At 36.8% G+C, this 17,538-nt stretch overlaps 1 protein-coding gene across 1 annotated transcript; it reads left to right on the forward strand.

Annotated features, from left to right (window-relative positions):
* The first annotated feature begins 1,529 nt into the window (after window positions 1-1,529).
* On the forward strand, window positions 1,530-13,177 carry LOC146133101 (retinoic acid receptor gamma-like). Its single transcript, XM_083397644.1, has 9 exons — window positions 1,530-1,610; window positions 1,749-1,869; window positions 4,001-4,182; window positions 8,302-8,443; window positions 8,743-8,924; window positions 9,054-9,230; window positions 11,567-11,771; window positions 12,115-12,273; window positions 12,465-13,177. The coding sequence occupies exons 1-9, from the start codon at window positions 1,530-1,532 to the stop codon at window positions 12,554-12,556; spliced, it is 1,341 nt and encodes a 446-aa protein (XP_083253770.1). The 3' UTR covers window positions 12,557-13,177.
* The last annotated feature ends 4,361 nt before the right edge of the window (window positions 13,178-17,538 follow it).

The raw sequence follows: 17,538 nt of genomic DNA on the forward strand, positions 1-17,538 counted from the left end.
GATATAGATAATATATCGACATTAAGCTTAGGGTTATGTATAGTTAGGCTTAGTTAACGTGTTCTTAAGTTAGAAGGTTGAATACAGGATACGATTACATGAAAAGTTATATCACACCAAAGTCAATCGTAACCACAAGTGAATGTGCAAGCGGAACGTTAGAGCGTTGTTTTTATTCGCTGGGCAAGCCGCCGCCATTTGTTGCAAAGTTTTATCAGTTTTCTAAATCGAGTTTGACATTTGCCAATCAGACCCGGCCTTCGCTCTCCCACCGTTTATCAGCTTTGCAGGAGAGTTGGGTGCCGCGATTGTTGTTGATATCCTCGTTATTGGCTAGTCTTGTACACTTAAAAAAGTGAACTTGTTTTTAGTCAATTTTTCGCTTTCAGACGGCAAGCTTAAGAACCGACAAAATAACCTTCTGGAAGATAATGCTTCGAACCACAGATATGTAGTTTATCACCAGTTCTAAATTTAAGAAATAATTTATTGTTGTATGCCCTAATTTGTCCCGATGTTTTATGTTTTACGAGTGAAAAAACTTTATGCACCTTGTCTTACTATTTTTCGTGTTGAGTCCAATGCTTGAAGAATTTTAAACATCGTAGCACATTAAATCAATACTGCACGTAAATATTCAAGTTGTAGTTTACAAACTTAGATATAGTGTGAAGTGTTGCGCACGAAGTACTTAATTTCACGTTCTAACTCAGTGGTCGGCAACCGCCGGTCCGCGAGGAGTTTCTAACAACTCAGTAGTCTGTGGTCGTGTCCGCGAGGCGTTTGTAACGGTCCATAGCAGGGTTGCCAGATTAAAATTTTGATGTAACCCGAACTGTACGTCAAAAACGAAGAAAAAGTCAAACCCAACTTATAGTAGTTTTATATTTAAAACACGTTAACATTCGTTTATATATACTCCATGGTTAAAGGCTATAAACACAACTATAGTATCAAGCTCTCGTGAGGTTCAAAACAACTAGTGTGTTGTGGTACATAGCACGTTTACAACATACAAAAATGCATATTTCTATTACAAAGTCAAACTTCTAGTACTTACAATATATCGAAAAATGGGCTACAATATAATGTTTTTAATGTTCAAGCGTGCTCACCCTAAAGTGCAATAGAATAAATTCATGCAAACAATGTTTATAAACAGTGTCAAATGCACTTTAATTAGTTTTAGCAAGTTCAAGCCTCTCTAGTTTTAGCCTCTATAATTTTAGTTTTAGCCTCTATTAAAATGACGGAAAAAAGCCAAAAAGCTTAATAACATTTTGTAAACGAAAAAATGAATGGACTGATTACGAAATAAGGACTTCATTTTGTTGCAAGCTTTATAAAAAATAAAACTAATAGCTAATAGATTTTTTGTCGCGTATGAAGTTTTTGTTTTATACAAATCTCCTGTAAAATTGTAAAGCAATTTTGCATATTGTGTTTTACCACTGGTAGGCTACAGTATTGTTATTGTCTTAAATGCAGGTTTAAATGATTAATGTATTAAAAAATACTTTGGTATGGCCATGGATTACACCATTACAGATCAAACGCGGTATTCAAAATTTTCACAAGAAGTTTCTCCTATTATTCATTTCAGTGATAAAGTAAGTTTTTATTTAATTTGCAAGAAAAACGTAATTTTAATTCAAACCTTGTTATACTTATAAGTAACATTACTTTAATATATCCTTAAAGTGATGAGTTCAAAATACTTTAAACCATCTAAGTAACGTTTTTTTTAGAATTTCAGAGAGGACTTAATAGTGGAAAAGAAGGTCGCGTCGCTTCAACGCGTCTCTTTTGCCGAGTTGGGAAGTCACGCTGTTAGTGGATATGGAATGGAATATGTTTCTTCTGTACCATGTAGGAAAGCAAACATTGTTACGATTTTCTTTAACACTACCAACCAATATTTGCTATAGACCAGGGATGTGTAGATATCAAACTGAAGCCGGTCGCGGGCCACATATTTCCGCTCTGCGGGCCGCGGGTTGAACAATGAAAACCCCTGCTGTAGCCTATACAAATTATTAGTTTATTACAATATAGTTTACAGTGTAATGAGTAAATAAAATATTGCGTAGATTTATTTTACTTTTATACAGCAATGTTTATTAGTTTTTTAACTGTTTCAATGAACGTATACGTAGACCTTATAATGGAAAATTAATTTTGTATGAGTTATGATACGAGACAAACATTTTTTACTAACATTGAATCTCATATAGTTTTATTAATTCTATTGTTTAGTTGTCATTCATAAATGTATTAAACCTATATATATAATGTAGGGTTACAATAGTTTTGTCTGACAAATACTACTCTATTACATAAAAAAAACTGTTGTTCAGCAATACCAGGCATCTGGGGGTCTCAAAACGTAATTTTGGCGTTTTTAATTTGTTCTGTTTTTCTCATAGTTGTTTATGTATAGCGCTTGTGTGTGACCTGAACCTCTGACCTTATAATACTGTTTATAGTTAAGACGCTTTTAATAATAAATAATTACGCTAAGCCAAACAGAACATACCGTTGGGTTTAAACACTTTAAGTACCTTTATCTACCAACAAATGTACTAGCAGATTGCGTTTATATGTTTTGTGCAAGTATTTTCCATTTTCTATTGTTATTATTTTAACCATTTAATTAGCCAGATTCGAGGTCTTCTTTGCCATTTACAAATCCCACAAATCACAACAACTTACTAACCGATGTAAAGCGTCTTTAGGATAAGCTTGTATGTATGACATTCCATCAACAAGCAGTCAATTACTGATCTGGAGGCAAAATGCAGGAAGTAATATGCTTTACGGTGGCACGTGTGCCCTTACAATGACCTCATAACCGCGCGAGTCGCGACCTTTCTATCACCCTCCCAGACCTAAAAGTTGCCGGATCCGCTGAACTTTTTACACTGAATCATGTCATTGGTGAAATACCGCCTAAAGCAGGAGCGTGCCACATACAGGCCAGAGTCTGACCCGCGGCACATACTTTGTAGCCCGCTCAGTCAAGATATTTCACTTCTACTAAATTCATATGTTTTTGTTTTTAATCGGAAAATTGGCACTTCCTATTATTCATTGACTTTTTGATTACACTTCAAAAGTGGGTTTACGACCGCATACATATGCTTACCAGTTATCACGCCTTTGTAGAGCATCTTGTTCTTTTCAACTTTCTGTAATTAATAATAACGACGCCCTTTCGAAACACGCTTAGACCAGATGATGTTTTCGAAATAGACTAAATTAAGAGCGCGGTTAGAGCACGAACGCCTAACAGAATTCAGAGCCTTTTGTTTAATTTCAGCGCCGGCCTTTGAAACCGAAAGTCAGCATCCGTCGGTTCCAATTCCAACGCATTTGGCTAAATTCCGGCCCGGTGCTTTGATTTCTCTGAAAACAACATCCCTTAAGTTTTCCTTTTATCTTTGGTTCGAAACTTGGTATCTTGTCATAAAAGACAAAGATACCAAGAATCGTGGGTATCTACAAATCCAATAAAATATTCACGTCTTCAAATGTTGTGCACGTAGGTCACACAGTGTAATTGTGAAGAATGAGATATATCTGTTTCGTTAAACATTCTGCAAAAAATGTGCTTTTCTCAATTTTATTAAGAATTGCAGCTTTAATTTCTGCACCCCAGACTTAGATAAGGTAATTTTGCGTATTTTTGCTTACCTTTTGGAATTCTCATAATGTAATTTAAACACAGCATCGCCACTTGGGACTTGGTCCCCGAGGAGCTTTCTGAAATTCCCTTCGTTAACCAACGTCGACCAGTATCGTCAAAATTTCCAACTTTAGCAATATTATGTCTACCTAAAAACAATACAGACTATACACAATCGGTTTTATTCGTTACCTGTTTTCTTTCACCTGCTTTAGTCAATGGGAACGTATTCCTTTGGTAATGCTTTCAGTCGGCGAGTAAAAAGGTCTTAAAACATATTCGCCACGTTCACAAACAAATGTCGTATATTTGTAGCAGCAGCACAATCGGATGGGGGAAGCACTTGTTCAAGTGGCAACATTTCTGACCACGAGACAATTGGTTCGGTTATGTCACCAGAATCCCCTCTTCCTCCCCGAGTGTACAAACCATGCTGCGTGTGCGGGGATCGATCTTCAGGCTACCACTACGGCGTGTCTTCTTGCGAAGGCTGCAAGGTAATTATACTAATAAAGCTTTTTAATTGCTCAGCTAAATGCAGAAACTGTTATAAATCCAAATCTATGATATACCGGTGAATATTCGCCTAATTATAATATCCTTGTTCGTTTTTTGTGATGGTAACATTAAAACTGGCAACAAATGGACAGTATTGGACTTTGTTCATTTAGCACCCAGCCTATGATCTTTATATAATCATCGTTATTTTGTTAGAATAGCAGCATGTATAATTTACTCCTGTAAAGTATTGCAATCGTGCCAGTACGTAAAACTAGATCAAGACCATTCAGACTATTGATTGGGCATTGCAAAGAGTCAATACCTTGTGACTTCTATTAGCTGCTTTAATTATTTTGATTTATTCGCATTCCCATTATTGCTTTAAGTTCCTTGCATATAAACAAGCTGCAATTATTTACGTTAATAAATGCGGCAAATTGTGATAAAAGTCTTTGCTGCAGAAATCTTTGTTGCTACCCAAGGCATAGATCCGCCGAGCACGTTTTACGGTAATGCATTTTTTCAATTTATTTCTGTGTATCTGATAACACCGTCCACCACCTCTCGAGTTCAAAAGAATAGCTGCTTATATCTCCTGCAGCCATCAGGATTTACTCTAGGGCAGTGGTTATACCAAACGTTTTGCCTTGCAGTACACTAAAAATAGTGACAAAACTTTCGGCACTCGTCCTACAAAATAATATGAATAATATTGAAAAAAAAACTTTATTTAAGGTCAGATAGGTAAATGCTTATTACCGGCATATTTAGTTTTATAATGGATCGTATTCAGTCTCACATGGTTGTCATTGCCTATTGGTAACACAAGAAATATTGTTCAATATAACAATGTTTCGCAGTAGACCTGATAATCCCTCGAAGCACAGTTTTGCCACGGTACACAGTTTAAGAGTTTGCCTACTGCTAATAGAGTGCGCGATTTAGCGAAAAGTTTCCATTTCTTTATTTGCTAACATTTCTTGTCTTTACTCCTTTGATATTGTTTTTTACATTTGAAATTTTAACATTGTCAAGCTGATATAAAATTAATCATACCTCTATAATAAATGTCCATCAACTAGGGATTAAGCTAATCTTGGAAGTAACACGACTTTTCGTTTTATTTCTGTTTAAGGTTTTTTAATTTTATTTTTTTTACAAAAATATTACCTTTTGAGTGTTTAAAAATATTACCTTTATAAGTTGGTATTTGTGGTATATAGTTTTAAGTTTTTACCCTAACTTTATAAATATCACAACAAATACTTAAATTTAACGTTGTTATTTTTTCTTTGTTGGTTATCTCACTAAATATATTCAGTTCGCCAATATTATGATTCATGGGCTTCGAGACAATCGACACTCGTTGAATAGTCAATAGCAAATTGCACTTTCATAGGCGTCATTGCCAGGCCGATTTGGTAACCACAGCGCTTGTCGACAGTCGTAAATTATGCAGTCGCCGCCAGGCCTGTTGAAAAGATTCTTGGAGAACATTTACTCACTTATATTCCCGCCACTCACCTCTCGCCATTCCCTTGATAAAATCTGTTACAGTGCGCAAGGCTATCACTTGCTAGACACAGCGTATTTTGGCTTAACCTTTAAACATCTATTTACTAAAACAACATTTCCCATAAGTATTTCCAGTATCTTAAATGTTTTTAGTGCTGTACAGTATTGTTTGGTTAACATAAAAACGTGATTAAACATTTTTCATCGCAATTAATCACAGTCAACATGGCGACGGTCTACAGCAGGGGTCGACAACCTTTTGCACTCAGTGTGCCAGTTTATGAATAGTGTCAAAGTATCAACAACTCGCGTGCCAAACATTTTTCTATGTTTAGTTTTGCACTGGCAACCAGGGCTACAATTTTCTGCCTTGCCAGTTTCAAAATTTTGTCGTGCGCATGCGCACACGTCGGATTTGAGTCCCGAGTCCAACTCTGCAGCCCTGTGATCTGACATCTAATATACCTATCTTGAATATACTTCAATGTTTTTCAGCCGATACCTAGAAATGTTAGCTATAACTTTCGCTTTTAGTTAAAGCAAATAACGGAAACTTCAATGTAATGAGCAATTCGCTGCTGTCTTTTTTTTATCATACGTGTTATACGTGGTTCTATTGAAGTTTTTCACGTACAACTGGTCTTAAAGTTTAGAAATTAAACGAGTTGTAGCCTAATTTTAAATAGTTTGGCACAACACTTGCAGCATTTAGGTAAAGTTCGCAAAATTTAAAGCGGCGGTTTTAATAGTAACCAATTTTCAGTTTCAAACGAGATTTTACTTACGTTGTAGGTACGCAGTATGGTACCAGGATTACTTATTGGCTGAATATCACGCAATGCGAACAATGGCTGCTATACAACTTAAGGTTTTACGTTAGTGAGTGGTTCCCTATCGATATATGGGTATTTAGTCATTTTATTTCAAATAAGCACACATTATGTGCAATTTTGTTTCAACAAATGTAAAATTTTAGTTTGCGAAGACTTTTTAGAAGTTTCACAGTCACGCAGATAAATGCGATAAATTATAACACGTCATCCGATTAAATACTGCTACCACACGGGTAGAGAATGTGACTCCACTTGTGGGGAATCATTTAGTTAACCCATTTCAGGCACAATAAGCAAAAAATAGTCAAGGGACGACCAACATATATGTTTTATAACAATTAACGATTAGAGAAATTAAAATGTTTTATTTAGAAAAAATTAAAATGTTTACGACTTTAGCACTCAAGCCAAACATCACTTTTTAGTAACATGATAAATTAACTTTTTAAATCATCGGCAATAACACGCGCCTCAAGCAAATGACACAGAATACAACCTAATATGTAATAGTTTTAACAGGCCAGCTGATGGAATCTTGCATTTTGTTTAACTTATGCTTGAGAATGATATGGTCCGGGGAATACGAATTTATTTTGGACACAGCGCCTTTGCCAACATGTGCGGCCTAAAATTGTTGCTGCTTTCACGAGGGCCGCATCCTAATTTAATTGTAGAAATAATTTACTCAACTCATTTATTCACAATACAGACAATACTTTCGGCTACAATTTAAATTACTTAGACAAACCACCCTTAAAACTAGGGCCCTAAAAAATAACCCCTGACAAAATATAAAACAACCGCAACCCTGTTAAGCTAATTATTAGCATTAAATTATTTTGTATTAGGTCTACATTAAGTGTATTTGCAGTTTTCAAAATGCGTCCCGGATTTATGTTTTCTAAAAAAAATCCTGCATTAACGCAGTAAACGTCACGCCACTTTGGGGGCATTGTGACGTAATACGAACGGTTAGTCGTAAACAACAAGTTTAACGCACTCAAAAGCCAGTCTTTACAATGCGTGGTTGTAATTTTGACAATGCTAGACTCTAGACGTCATCTTTGACAATGATAGCATAAGCAATAAACCAAAATCCAGTAGCCTACATATGAACTGTTAATTTCGCCTTCCATTTTACAACCTATTGTGTTACATCACAATGGAAGGGTCCTCTCATACTCGATGAGATTTACAAAGTGTTACAAATCTTTGATTTTATCACTTACCAAGATTGTGATTAGCATGTTACCAAGCGTTAGTTATTTCCTAGCGTTAATTAAATTAATAATAATATATTTATAAGTTTTTATGGACCCCCTGAAAACGTTTTGCGGACCCCCAGGGGTCCGCGGACCCCCGGTTGAGAACCACTGTACTAGTATTTATCTTTTGTTCGTAAGAAGTAATATTTTAACAAGGGTTAAAGCCAACCAAATTAGTGGGATCTGCCGCGGCCTCTCTAACATGATCACCAAAGTCGCCTTGTACTTCAACACGTCAGATATTAAGCGAGATCAAGTTTTTAAGTATGTAAAAAATGGTAATACATATGCGTGATGATTCGAAATATGATTTCTATAGGGCTTTTATCCGTAAACTGAACTTCAGCCAACACGTTCACATGGTGCTATCTGAAAAGCACAATTATGGAGCAGAATTTTATTCTTTAAACAGTTTGGCATATATAGCGTATACGTATTTTCCTTTGGGTGTCCTTTTCAGCTGAAACGTGGCCTGGTAATTATTTATAATTTTTGATAACAGGGATTTTTTCGCCGAAGTGTCCAGAAGAATGTGCAATACAGTTGCCCACGCGACGGAGATTGTCTCATCAACAAAACAAGTCGCAGCCGTTGTCAGTTTTGTCGTCTTCAAAGGTGCTTTGCAGTTGGAATGCTCAAGGAATGTTAGTAGATTTAAAAAAAGAAAGTGGTTATTTTTTTAATAGTGTAATTTCTAACTAGCTACAGCAACACTTAGGTTGCTTAGCATTACTCTTTAAATCTAGTAAATGTTGGAGGCTGAGGGTGAGTTTTGGATAGAATTTTTTTATACAAACTAAACTATATAGGTCCAACTTGTGCCTTGCAACTTTACCTATTTTTTGTGTGGTGGGGTTAACTGTCCGCAAACATTTAAAACAAAAGAGCAATTGTTTTTTTTTACATTCTGTGTTTTACCAAACTAACCACGTTTTCAACGCAGCGGTGCGTAATGATCGACGAAAAAAAAGGGGAAAGGAAAAGCAAACTTCTTCCAACACAGCCCTTCATACTCTGTGTTTCCCGGAACCTTTGTCGTCACACATGGAAACCCTTATACGCCACATTTCCACTGCACACAACAACACTTCACCGAGCCTGAAAGAAATCACAAAGTTTCGATCCGTAAGTTTTCTATAATTCTGTTTAAATTTAGCAGAAAACAAAATTTGAGTGAAAGGACGAATATTATAAACGTTTTTACATTCTAGGATGTTATACATAGATCAATATTTTGCTTTCTTGTTCGTGTAGATAAGCCCCAAACGCGAATCGAAATCCGTAGACATGGAACTATGGTATCAATTCTCTGATCGATCAACCAAATCTATTGTTAAGATTGTTGAATTTTCCAAGCAAATTCCTGGTTTTGCGAGTTGTTCGATAGCGGACAAGATTACCTTGATAAAATCTGCCAGCATGGATGTACTTGTAAGTATAGGCACATAATACAGCCTGACAACCTACTATTGTAAATATACACGAGCAAAGGTTAAAACGTGTCATGTTTGCCACACTGTTTGTTTATTATTTTCGATAATATAATTTCCTTGCATTGTATTAACCTAGCACTGTTGAGCTTGTTGTCTGTCATGGTGCTTCGCAATTCAAACTAAACTTGCTTAGGACAATCTTTGTTGTATTTGGCCAAATTCGCTGATATGAGAAGTAAAACGCAGTAGCATAATTTCCTTACCGTGGTACAAAGAAGTACAATAGGTCGTGCAATATAGGTAACGACGTGTACGATGTTGACACAAGGGTCCCGGTGCTGTACATTTCAAGCAAGGTGCAATATTGACACTTCCAGTGAAAATGCGTACTAAACAGTGAATATGCCACTAAATGACGATTTTAGAGTTTCAAACTTACAAGGCAGTCACGAAAATAGATTTAGGTATCTGCGAGCATACAGTGTGTTTAAGGTTCAATTTTTGTGCATTTTAGGCCTAGTTCTGCAATAGGGTTGTAAACACTTTATTAATTAGTAGCGATAACTGTGAGGTTTAGTGCACCTTTTGAAATTTCAGTGCTGTTTATGCGGGAACACGCAATAAGACTTAAAAGCAACTATACCTAAAGCAGAAAAATCTATAAAACATAGTATTAAAACCAACGACATAATATAGCCAAATACGCAGTAATATCCAGTACAGAATAAGATCGAAATCGTCTTAAAGTATTGTTTTGGCCTGATTTTGACCATTTAGGTCTTATTCCGACGGACTTAGGACTTATTACGATTTAAAGGGCACTACCACCAATAGGTTTTAGTCCTATTTTGGTCTTATTGCGAACTGTGTTTTATTCTGACGTTGATGTTGTTCTTATCCCGGTCTTGTGGCTGGAGTCCGTTTATGCATGTGATTGCCTACTTTTTGTCACTGGGATCGGCTTAATTTAAACTGGCCCAGTTAGTTTATTGTTGATCTTTTTAGCCCAGAACTTAAGGCGTTTTGGTGGTTAAAATAAATTCGTTGACCGAGTAATATATTATATAAAAGTAACTTTAATTAATAAGCACCATTTTATATATTGAGGGTAAATCTGACATTTATCTTTGTTAAAAGGGTAAATCATACAAAAAAGACCCCTGGTCTATACTCGATAGCAGTGGTCTCCAACCTTTTTGATAAACGACCCCAATTTAAAAAAAATGAAATCAAATTTTATATTCCGACCCCATTTTGCTTTCCGATATAAATAAAAATACGCAACTGGAACAAAGTAACACGAGCGATTGTGCGTAAATTGTGCATAATTCCAGAGATGGCTACGCATGGGTACCAAAATGATTGCCTTTAGGAAGTTTTAGTTAACATATGAATTTGAATTTAACACACGAGCAATCACAAAATTTCAATTTGTTTCGACAATAAATTACATTCAATATGATGGCAGCATCATAGCATAACGGCATAACCGCATGGCGCATGTAATGCTCTTATTCTAAGCGAGTACGATGTTTCGTTTTATGCTCATTGCGCTGAATCCCGCTTCACAAAGCCATGAGATTGAAAACGTAATGAGTAGGCTTAGTTTAATATTATATTTAGGCAGAGTCGGGTACGTTGATATTTCATCGAAGTCCAAAAGTAAATATTTGCTAAAACCTTTGTTTTTTACTTTAATCGAATTACAAAAAAAAAACGTTTTGCTGCATCCGCTGTCATAATTAGGAATACGAAGCCTAACTGTTATATAAGCAAACCACATTCCTTACGTTTAATAACAAAATTTGACTTTTTGAAAAATTAACCCTTTTTTACCGCATTGAAAGTATGTCCACATAAATCAATTTGCGAAAGTTCGATATTCGCTGGGCTAAATCAAAGAAATCTAGTTTTTGTTAAATGTCACTTTAGCTGATTTAGCGGCTTTTACGAGCTTAAAAAGAATTTTTTTTAGAAAATGCACTCAGTTACGTTTAATAGTGTGACGTCATAAAGAAAACGAAATAAATAATTCGTACTAAAACAGAATGAATATGGTAAGTTATTGCGACCCCACAAGTGGGGTCGCGACCCACAGGTTGGAGACCACTGCTCTATAGTACTTACTGTTTAGGTACCGCCTTTCGCCAATTGTGCGTAGGCTCAATTATTAATGATTCGTGTGACTTAATTTTACTTTAGTACGATTAAACGTCAAACGCGTGAAACCACCTCTAAAATACTTAAAAAACGTCTTCATATTAGATTTTTGAAGTGCAAACACCGTAAATTGATGTTCATCAGTTTTACTAAATAAAAACGAATTTGTCACAGGTATTGCGATTGTGCTCACGGTATTGCCCCGAAGAAGATACGATGACCTTCTCTGACGGATTAACTTTAGATAAAGCAGAAATGAGAAAATGTGGGTTCGGTCCCATTACGGAGTCAGTATATTCCTTTGCAAACTCGTTATGGAAATTGAGTTTGGATGAAACTGAACTGGGGCTTCTTAGTGCCATTTGCATAATCTGCCCAGGTAAAAGCATGCACTGCTGTTGTTATTTCATTTGATATAGGCTCATACAAAACCTACAATTTTTGTGCTTAATGACATTCAAAGAAACATTTTGATCTCCTAGGAACTAGGTCGTTGCATTTGTACAACTGTATAAATAATTATTATAATCAAAAGTGAATTGTATAGTAAACTTTATAAACAACAAACAGTAAGAACCGGTTAAAATTTAGTTTAGTAATTTTAATTTTACTTAAAATGATGCGAGATTGTTATTATTGATAAAAACAATTTGTTGCAGGCCTAATTAATGTAAGTTTGAATCAAAGCATAATTTGACCAGTAGTAATGGCGTTTGTTGTAGATCGAATTGATCTGGAAGAAACGGACCGCATCGAGGAGATTCAAAATCCCTTGCTGGAAGCCCTTCGACTTTACAGCAGATGGAGAAGACCCAAAGACCCGCTTATATTTCCTAGATTACTGATGAAAGTGGCCGATCTCCGGACGATCAGCATGCAAGGTAGAGACACATACCGTAGCCTATTAACTGACTTAAAGGCCATGTAGGGCCAATAAGTAAAGTGAGTCTGCAAACATCGCTTCCAATTCTTTACATTAATGCTTTACAACGGTTTATCCTGGTTTAACGAGCTTTTGCTATGGGGAAATACGACGGTCTATATTGTTATATCTTTCTGTATTTTCTTGTAGGATCAGAAAGGGCAATATCCTTAAACAGGGAGATGCCATGTGGTTCAATGCCACCGCTTATATCCGAGATGCTACTGCGTGGCAATTACTGAGAGTTCCAACCATTTTCAATAACCACAAACGGCGGTGTATCATTTCGTTGTGTTAATTTATATGTTTTGTCTTTTCTACGAAATGCAAGTAAAGTGCGTACAATTTTGTGCTTTGTGCTATCAGTTTTCGATCTTGTAATTAGGGTAAGAATTAGTTTTATTGTCGAGAAGATTCAGCGCCAAATAAGTTATTGTAATGGCGTTTACCCTCGCGGGAACATGTGATTTTGCTTTATATTATAGTAAAGTTTATTCCTGTTTCACTATAGGTACTAAAAATCGGGTGAGATACCAATTTGAAGACTGTCCCTTCGAATTTGAGATTTTTATATTTAGTTAATTTTCACATGGTCAGAGGATGTTAAAAAGTCGTGTCAATATAATAAAAATTAGTTCATTTATTAACCAAACATTTTTTTTTTCTTGATACTCAAACAAATGCAATACCCAGTTAATGTGCCTGGTGTCTGCCGCAGGTTTAACGCCACTCTCAGGTTTTTTAGATTGTTTCTCGACGTCGGGTTAACGCACCCTTATGGGCACATTACGGGCATTGTGCGCCATAAATAACTTAAGCGGCAAAACGCACATTTATCAACAAAACTTCGTAGGCCTATATAGAAAAATTGAGGATGGACAATACGCTATGGCCTGCAGCTTAAACATAAGTTTACACCACAATACAAAAAAGTATTATAAAACGCACAAGGGCCACAACATATATATAATTAAAGGGTGTGAAACCTGCTGCCCGCGGGGCGAGAACATATGGCCGACATGCTTTAGATTTATACCAGTACTAACACTAATAGTCTGACGAGTTGTTTGGTAGTCAATTTAATGAAACTTATAGTAATCGCAGATTTTGTTTCTCAAGTTGTTATCTGAATTTCTACCGGGAATTAGAGCACTACTTCTGTTTGATATGTTGTAGCTCACATTGTTATTGCTCCAGTGTATGGCCTCGCAATTTCTCTGGTTGAAAGACTTCAAGAATACCGTTTAAGAATACCGTAAAACTAAAAAATCAGAGTATAAAATAATGTAAAACTTCAAATTCCGGCGCGTTAATCATAATTAGCTACTCTTTCCCTGGGAAGACAAGGATATTTGCTTTTTTGTCTATTGTCATTCGTCATATGTTACCTAGGTGTGCCGGTTGCGAACCCTAACGTACAATGACGACAGCTTCCAAATCCTGGAGTATTGGCGCCAAATTTACACAGTACACAGAAGTAGTAGCGATAAACATATAACATGGCAACGAAGTACGAGTAGCACGATGACAGGACGATAGGGCGAATAACTGTTTCTAAACAAAAAATTCAACTGCTAAACAAAGAACATTAATGTAATCACAAATTTAAACTCACCAATTATTTTTGTGATACAGGTCTATTTAATGTACACTCAGTTTTTCAAATTTATGTTTATTTGTCTAAGTTTCGCTAAACACAAACTCCAACAATAATTAATTACTTAGCAAGGCCAAGGTTTAGCACAGGTTACTTCTCAACCTTATTTGGTAAACGAACGGCAAACATAGCAATTGAGAAAACAAGGTCACTTCCAAACGCATTGTTACGTCCGGCTATTGAAACTTAGTCCAGTAAACAACAACATTGGGCTAACTCAGTGCTTCTCAACCTATGGGTCGCGATCCAAAATTGGGTTGGGTCGCTCACCGCAGTAGTCACAGATTGATTCCAAGCAAAATTTATCAATTAAGAAAATTCGGAAGCAATACAAATATTGTCTTAGAATAATTATTAAAATTCGAAATTATTTATGCTAACGCCTATTTTTTGTTCGCTTACAAGAAGCTAGTTTTTGTTTCGCTTACAAGAGAAACCAATTGGGTCGCCAAAGCTCAGTCGTCATACTTACGCTTAATATTTGGGTCGCCGCGAAAAAGGGTTGAGAAGCACTGGGCTAACGTGAATGTGGAGATGTAACAAATGGGTTTAGAATTGAGGTTAGGGTTAAAATTATTAGGAAACGTGTTGATAAAATTAGGGTGTGGTTTGGGGATAGGTAAAATGTTGTTTAGACCTGGTTTGGGCCATTTATGATCATTTTGATGAGTGTAGAAATTTAGACCATATTCCGACTATAAGGCATTAATTCTATTGTTGTCTTATTCGAACTGTGTTTATTCCGACATTGATGTTGTTCTAATCAGGGCTGCGGAGTCGGTTAAAAACAACCCGAGTCCGACTCCCCAGTCCGACTCCGGCCAAAAAAAAAAAATACACCCGAGTCCGACTCCCGAGTCCCGAGTCCGACTCCGGCCAAATGTAAGATTTTGTCGAGTCCCGAGTCCAGCTCTGACTCTGACTCTAAAGCCTGTATTTTACTCATTTACGCAACTAAATTAAGGTGGATTTTCTGCAATGCACTCATATTGGTGTCATAACTCATCCACCCGCATTACATGGTTTAAAAATATTTCAACATTTGCTATTAGGCTACACTTTTAAAACATTTTACCGCCTTGACAGTTTTAAAATTTGACACTGCGCAGGCGCACGTCGGACTCCGACTCCGGCAAAACAAACCGACTCCGTCGAGCCTCTAGTCCCGAATCCGACTCCGATTCCGCAGCCCTGGTTCTAATGCCGGTCTTAATTTTTGCTGGACTCCTTTCAGTCATCCACAACACCAATAAACTCACATTTGCCACATACTAGGTTACTTACATCTGCAGTGCTCAAAAATTTATGAGAATAAAGTGTCTCAATGGTATCGTGCAACGAACAAATTAGTAGTAACGAGTTTACCAGAGGAAATAGTTACAAAATGCTGGAATGACAACAATAAAGGTCACCACGATGCGCAACAATGCGTTTAATATATTCAATTTGCAATGGTGATTATAGTGAAGAGCAGATAAATAACATCAACACTGATATGGGAATCAAAGAACTATACAAGTGTTGTGGGATCAAGTGAGTTGCCTTGAAAATTCAGTGCGCACGTCTGGCACGCACTGAAAAAAAGTCAGGCCTATACAACATTTTAACTAACCCCAAACCCCAAGTACCGGTACACCACTAACTCCCCAAATAATTTCAAACCATTTTCGACCCATTTTCGAACCCCACCAGTTACCCACCAACAACCCCATACAGGGTCAGAAAATCCGGTGCCTAAACAGCGGCGACCTAACGGCGCCATTCCAACTAGGGCGCCCAAACGTCGACACCAAAACGGTCAACACCAGACCCATGTCCCCCGATCGTCCCATACCCTCTCCCTACAGTTTCGGACGTTATTTTGGCCACTTAGGCCTTATTCAGATGAATTCCGGACATATTCCGACAGGTTTATGTCTTATTCAGACGATTTCGATCTCATTCTGTCTTGGGTTGTACTGCGGTTTTAGCTTTATTATGTCTTCGGTCGTAATACTATGGTTTTAAAGATTTTTGCACCCCTTTAGGGAAAGCCAAGCAATTTTCTGTGTAATTTTCTACATGAATGTTTATCTTTTTATATTGATTTTATTGGTTTCATGTTGCGTTTGTTTGTTTTAATTCTGCTTTAATGATGTCTTATATATATACTTTACATCAAAATGACACATGTGTAGATTAGTAACTGCACAAGAAAAACTGTAGAAAAATATTAAAGACCACTGGTCTACACTGTCTTGTCAAAGATAAAAAAAATCAGAAAAATTCGAGTTTAAAAAAAATTATATTCATAACTTTATAAGCGCAGTATCGTGATTTTTTATCCGAGCAACATCCGACCAACATGATGCGACATTGTGAAATGACCCAGTTAAGGCCTATATATAACCATAAAGAAATGTATTACACCTTTCTAACGATACCACCTTTCTAACGATATTGACATAATTTATACATAATTTATTTCTCCGAACAAACTGTTCAAAGCGGCGTGCTTTTTGTAATTGGGTCACGCGTCTTAATCTAATGCGAAACCAAAATCGAGTGCAAAACGCCGTTTTTCGGCTTTTGTTTGGTCGACCGTAAATGCTGGATAGTTTTTCTCTTTCGTTGTTTGTTTAAGTTGACTGATTAGCAAGTGTGTATTCGACAATTGACAACGCTAAGTCAAACCTTCTTCCTTATTTTCACGCTAAGAAACGTCGAGTTGGGCGCAGTATGTTCCTCGCTGTTCGGTCTCTGCGCTAATATCCGATGTTGGTGTAACATCGACATTTGTTTAACTGAAGCAGATTTTTAAAAAGAAGTATAATGGTGACTGTCGTGTGCGTTTCAAAGTCTCCATTTTAAGTAATGATGGTTAACGCAAAATTATGCTCTTTAAGCATACTCAAGACCACGTACTAAGTGTGCATAGGACACAACTTATTTCCCCTCAACCGCAGCTTGTAATTTAGGTGACTTGGCACATAGCTCGGCGCAGGTGTTGCGCTAATGGTGGCATAATAACACCCGAAAAAAACGATCTTCGTTTAGTATTGCAGGTGGTGAAAGACGTGCTTGTAATTTAGCGCTCGTTCCGTTCATGAAACTTGAAAACTGCGCTGCTGATAGTCGAATTATGTGTGATTCTACCACAATTAATCACACATATTTCACGGTCTTGGTTTGTTGTTTTTTTGCCTGAAGTTAACGATTGCACACTGTGATTTCGCAGCTGGCGCCTGACAGGATTGTCGACGACGCACGTGCTCGCTTTTGCTGGACGTATTTGTCTGTTTCTGATTAGTTTTTTTTATCACGTCTTGCAATCACCATTCTATGACGTCATACTGTCACTGTTTTATGACGTCATTATTCAATAACATCAGACGAAAAATAGGGGAATTCCCTAAGCTGAAAATTCAAGACCCCCCCTTTTTGATTTTCTTGTTACGCCCCTGATTTCCCCCCCTGGAAAATTTTCTGCGGGCGCCCCTGGGCACTAGTGTACACGTAGGCCTACTGTGCGGGCATTCCAGCTGCAAGAAAAAGGTTTCCGATCTGCGTTGCCACGACCTTAAGTTC

This window comes from Ascidiella aspersa, chromosome 9 (assembly GCF_963924565.1).
Source record: "Ascidiella aspersa chromosome 9, kaAscAspe10.2, whole genome shotgun sequence".
Taxonomy (NCBI): Eukaryota; Metazoa; Chordata; class Ascidiacea; order Phlebobranchia; family Ascidiidae; genus Ascidiella; species Ascidiella aspersa.

Excerpts from the sequence above, each read along its gene's own strand:
- LOC146133101 (XM_083397644.1), top strand. The coding sequence starts at position 1,530 with ATGGATTACACCATTACAGATCAAACGCGGTATTCAAAATTTTCACAA. Across the intron at positions 4,183-8,301 it reads CTTCTTGCGAAGGCTGCAAG|GGATTTTTTCGCCGAAGTGT; the intron begins GTAATTATACTA and ends TTTTGATAACAG. Across the intron at positions 11,772-12,114 it reads CATTTGCATAATCTGCCCAG|ATCGAATTGATCTGGAAGAA; the intron begins GTAAAAGCATGC and ends CGTTTGTTGTAG.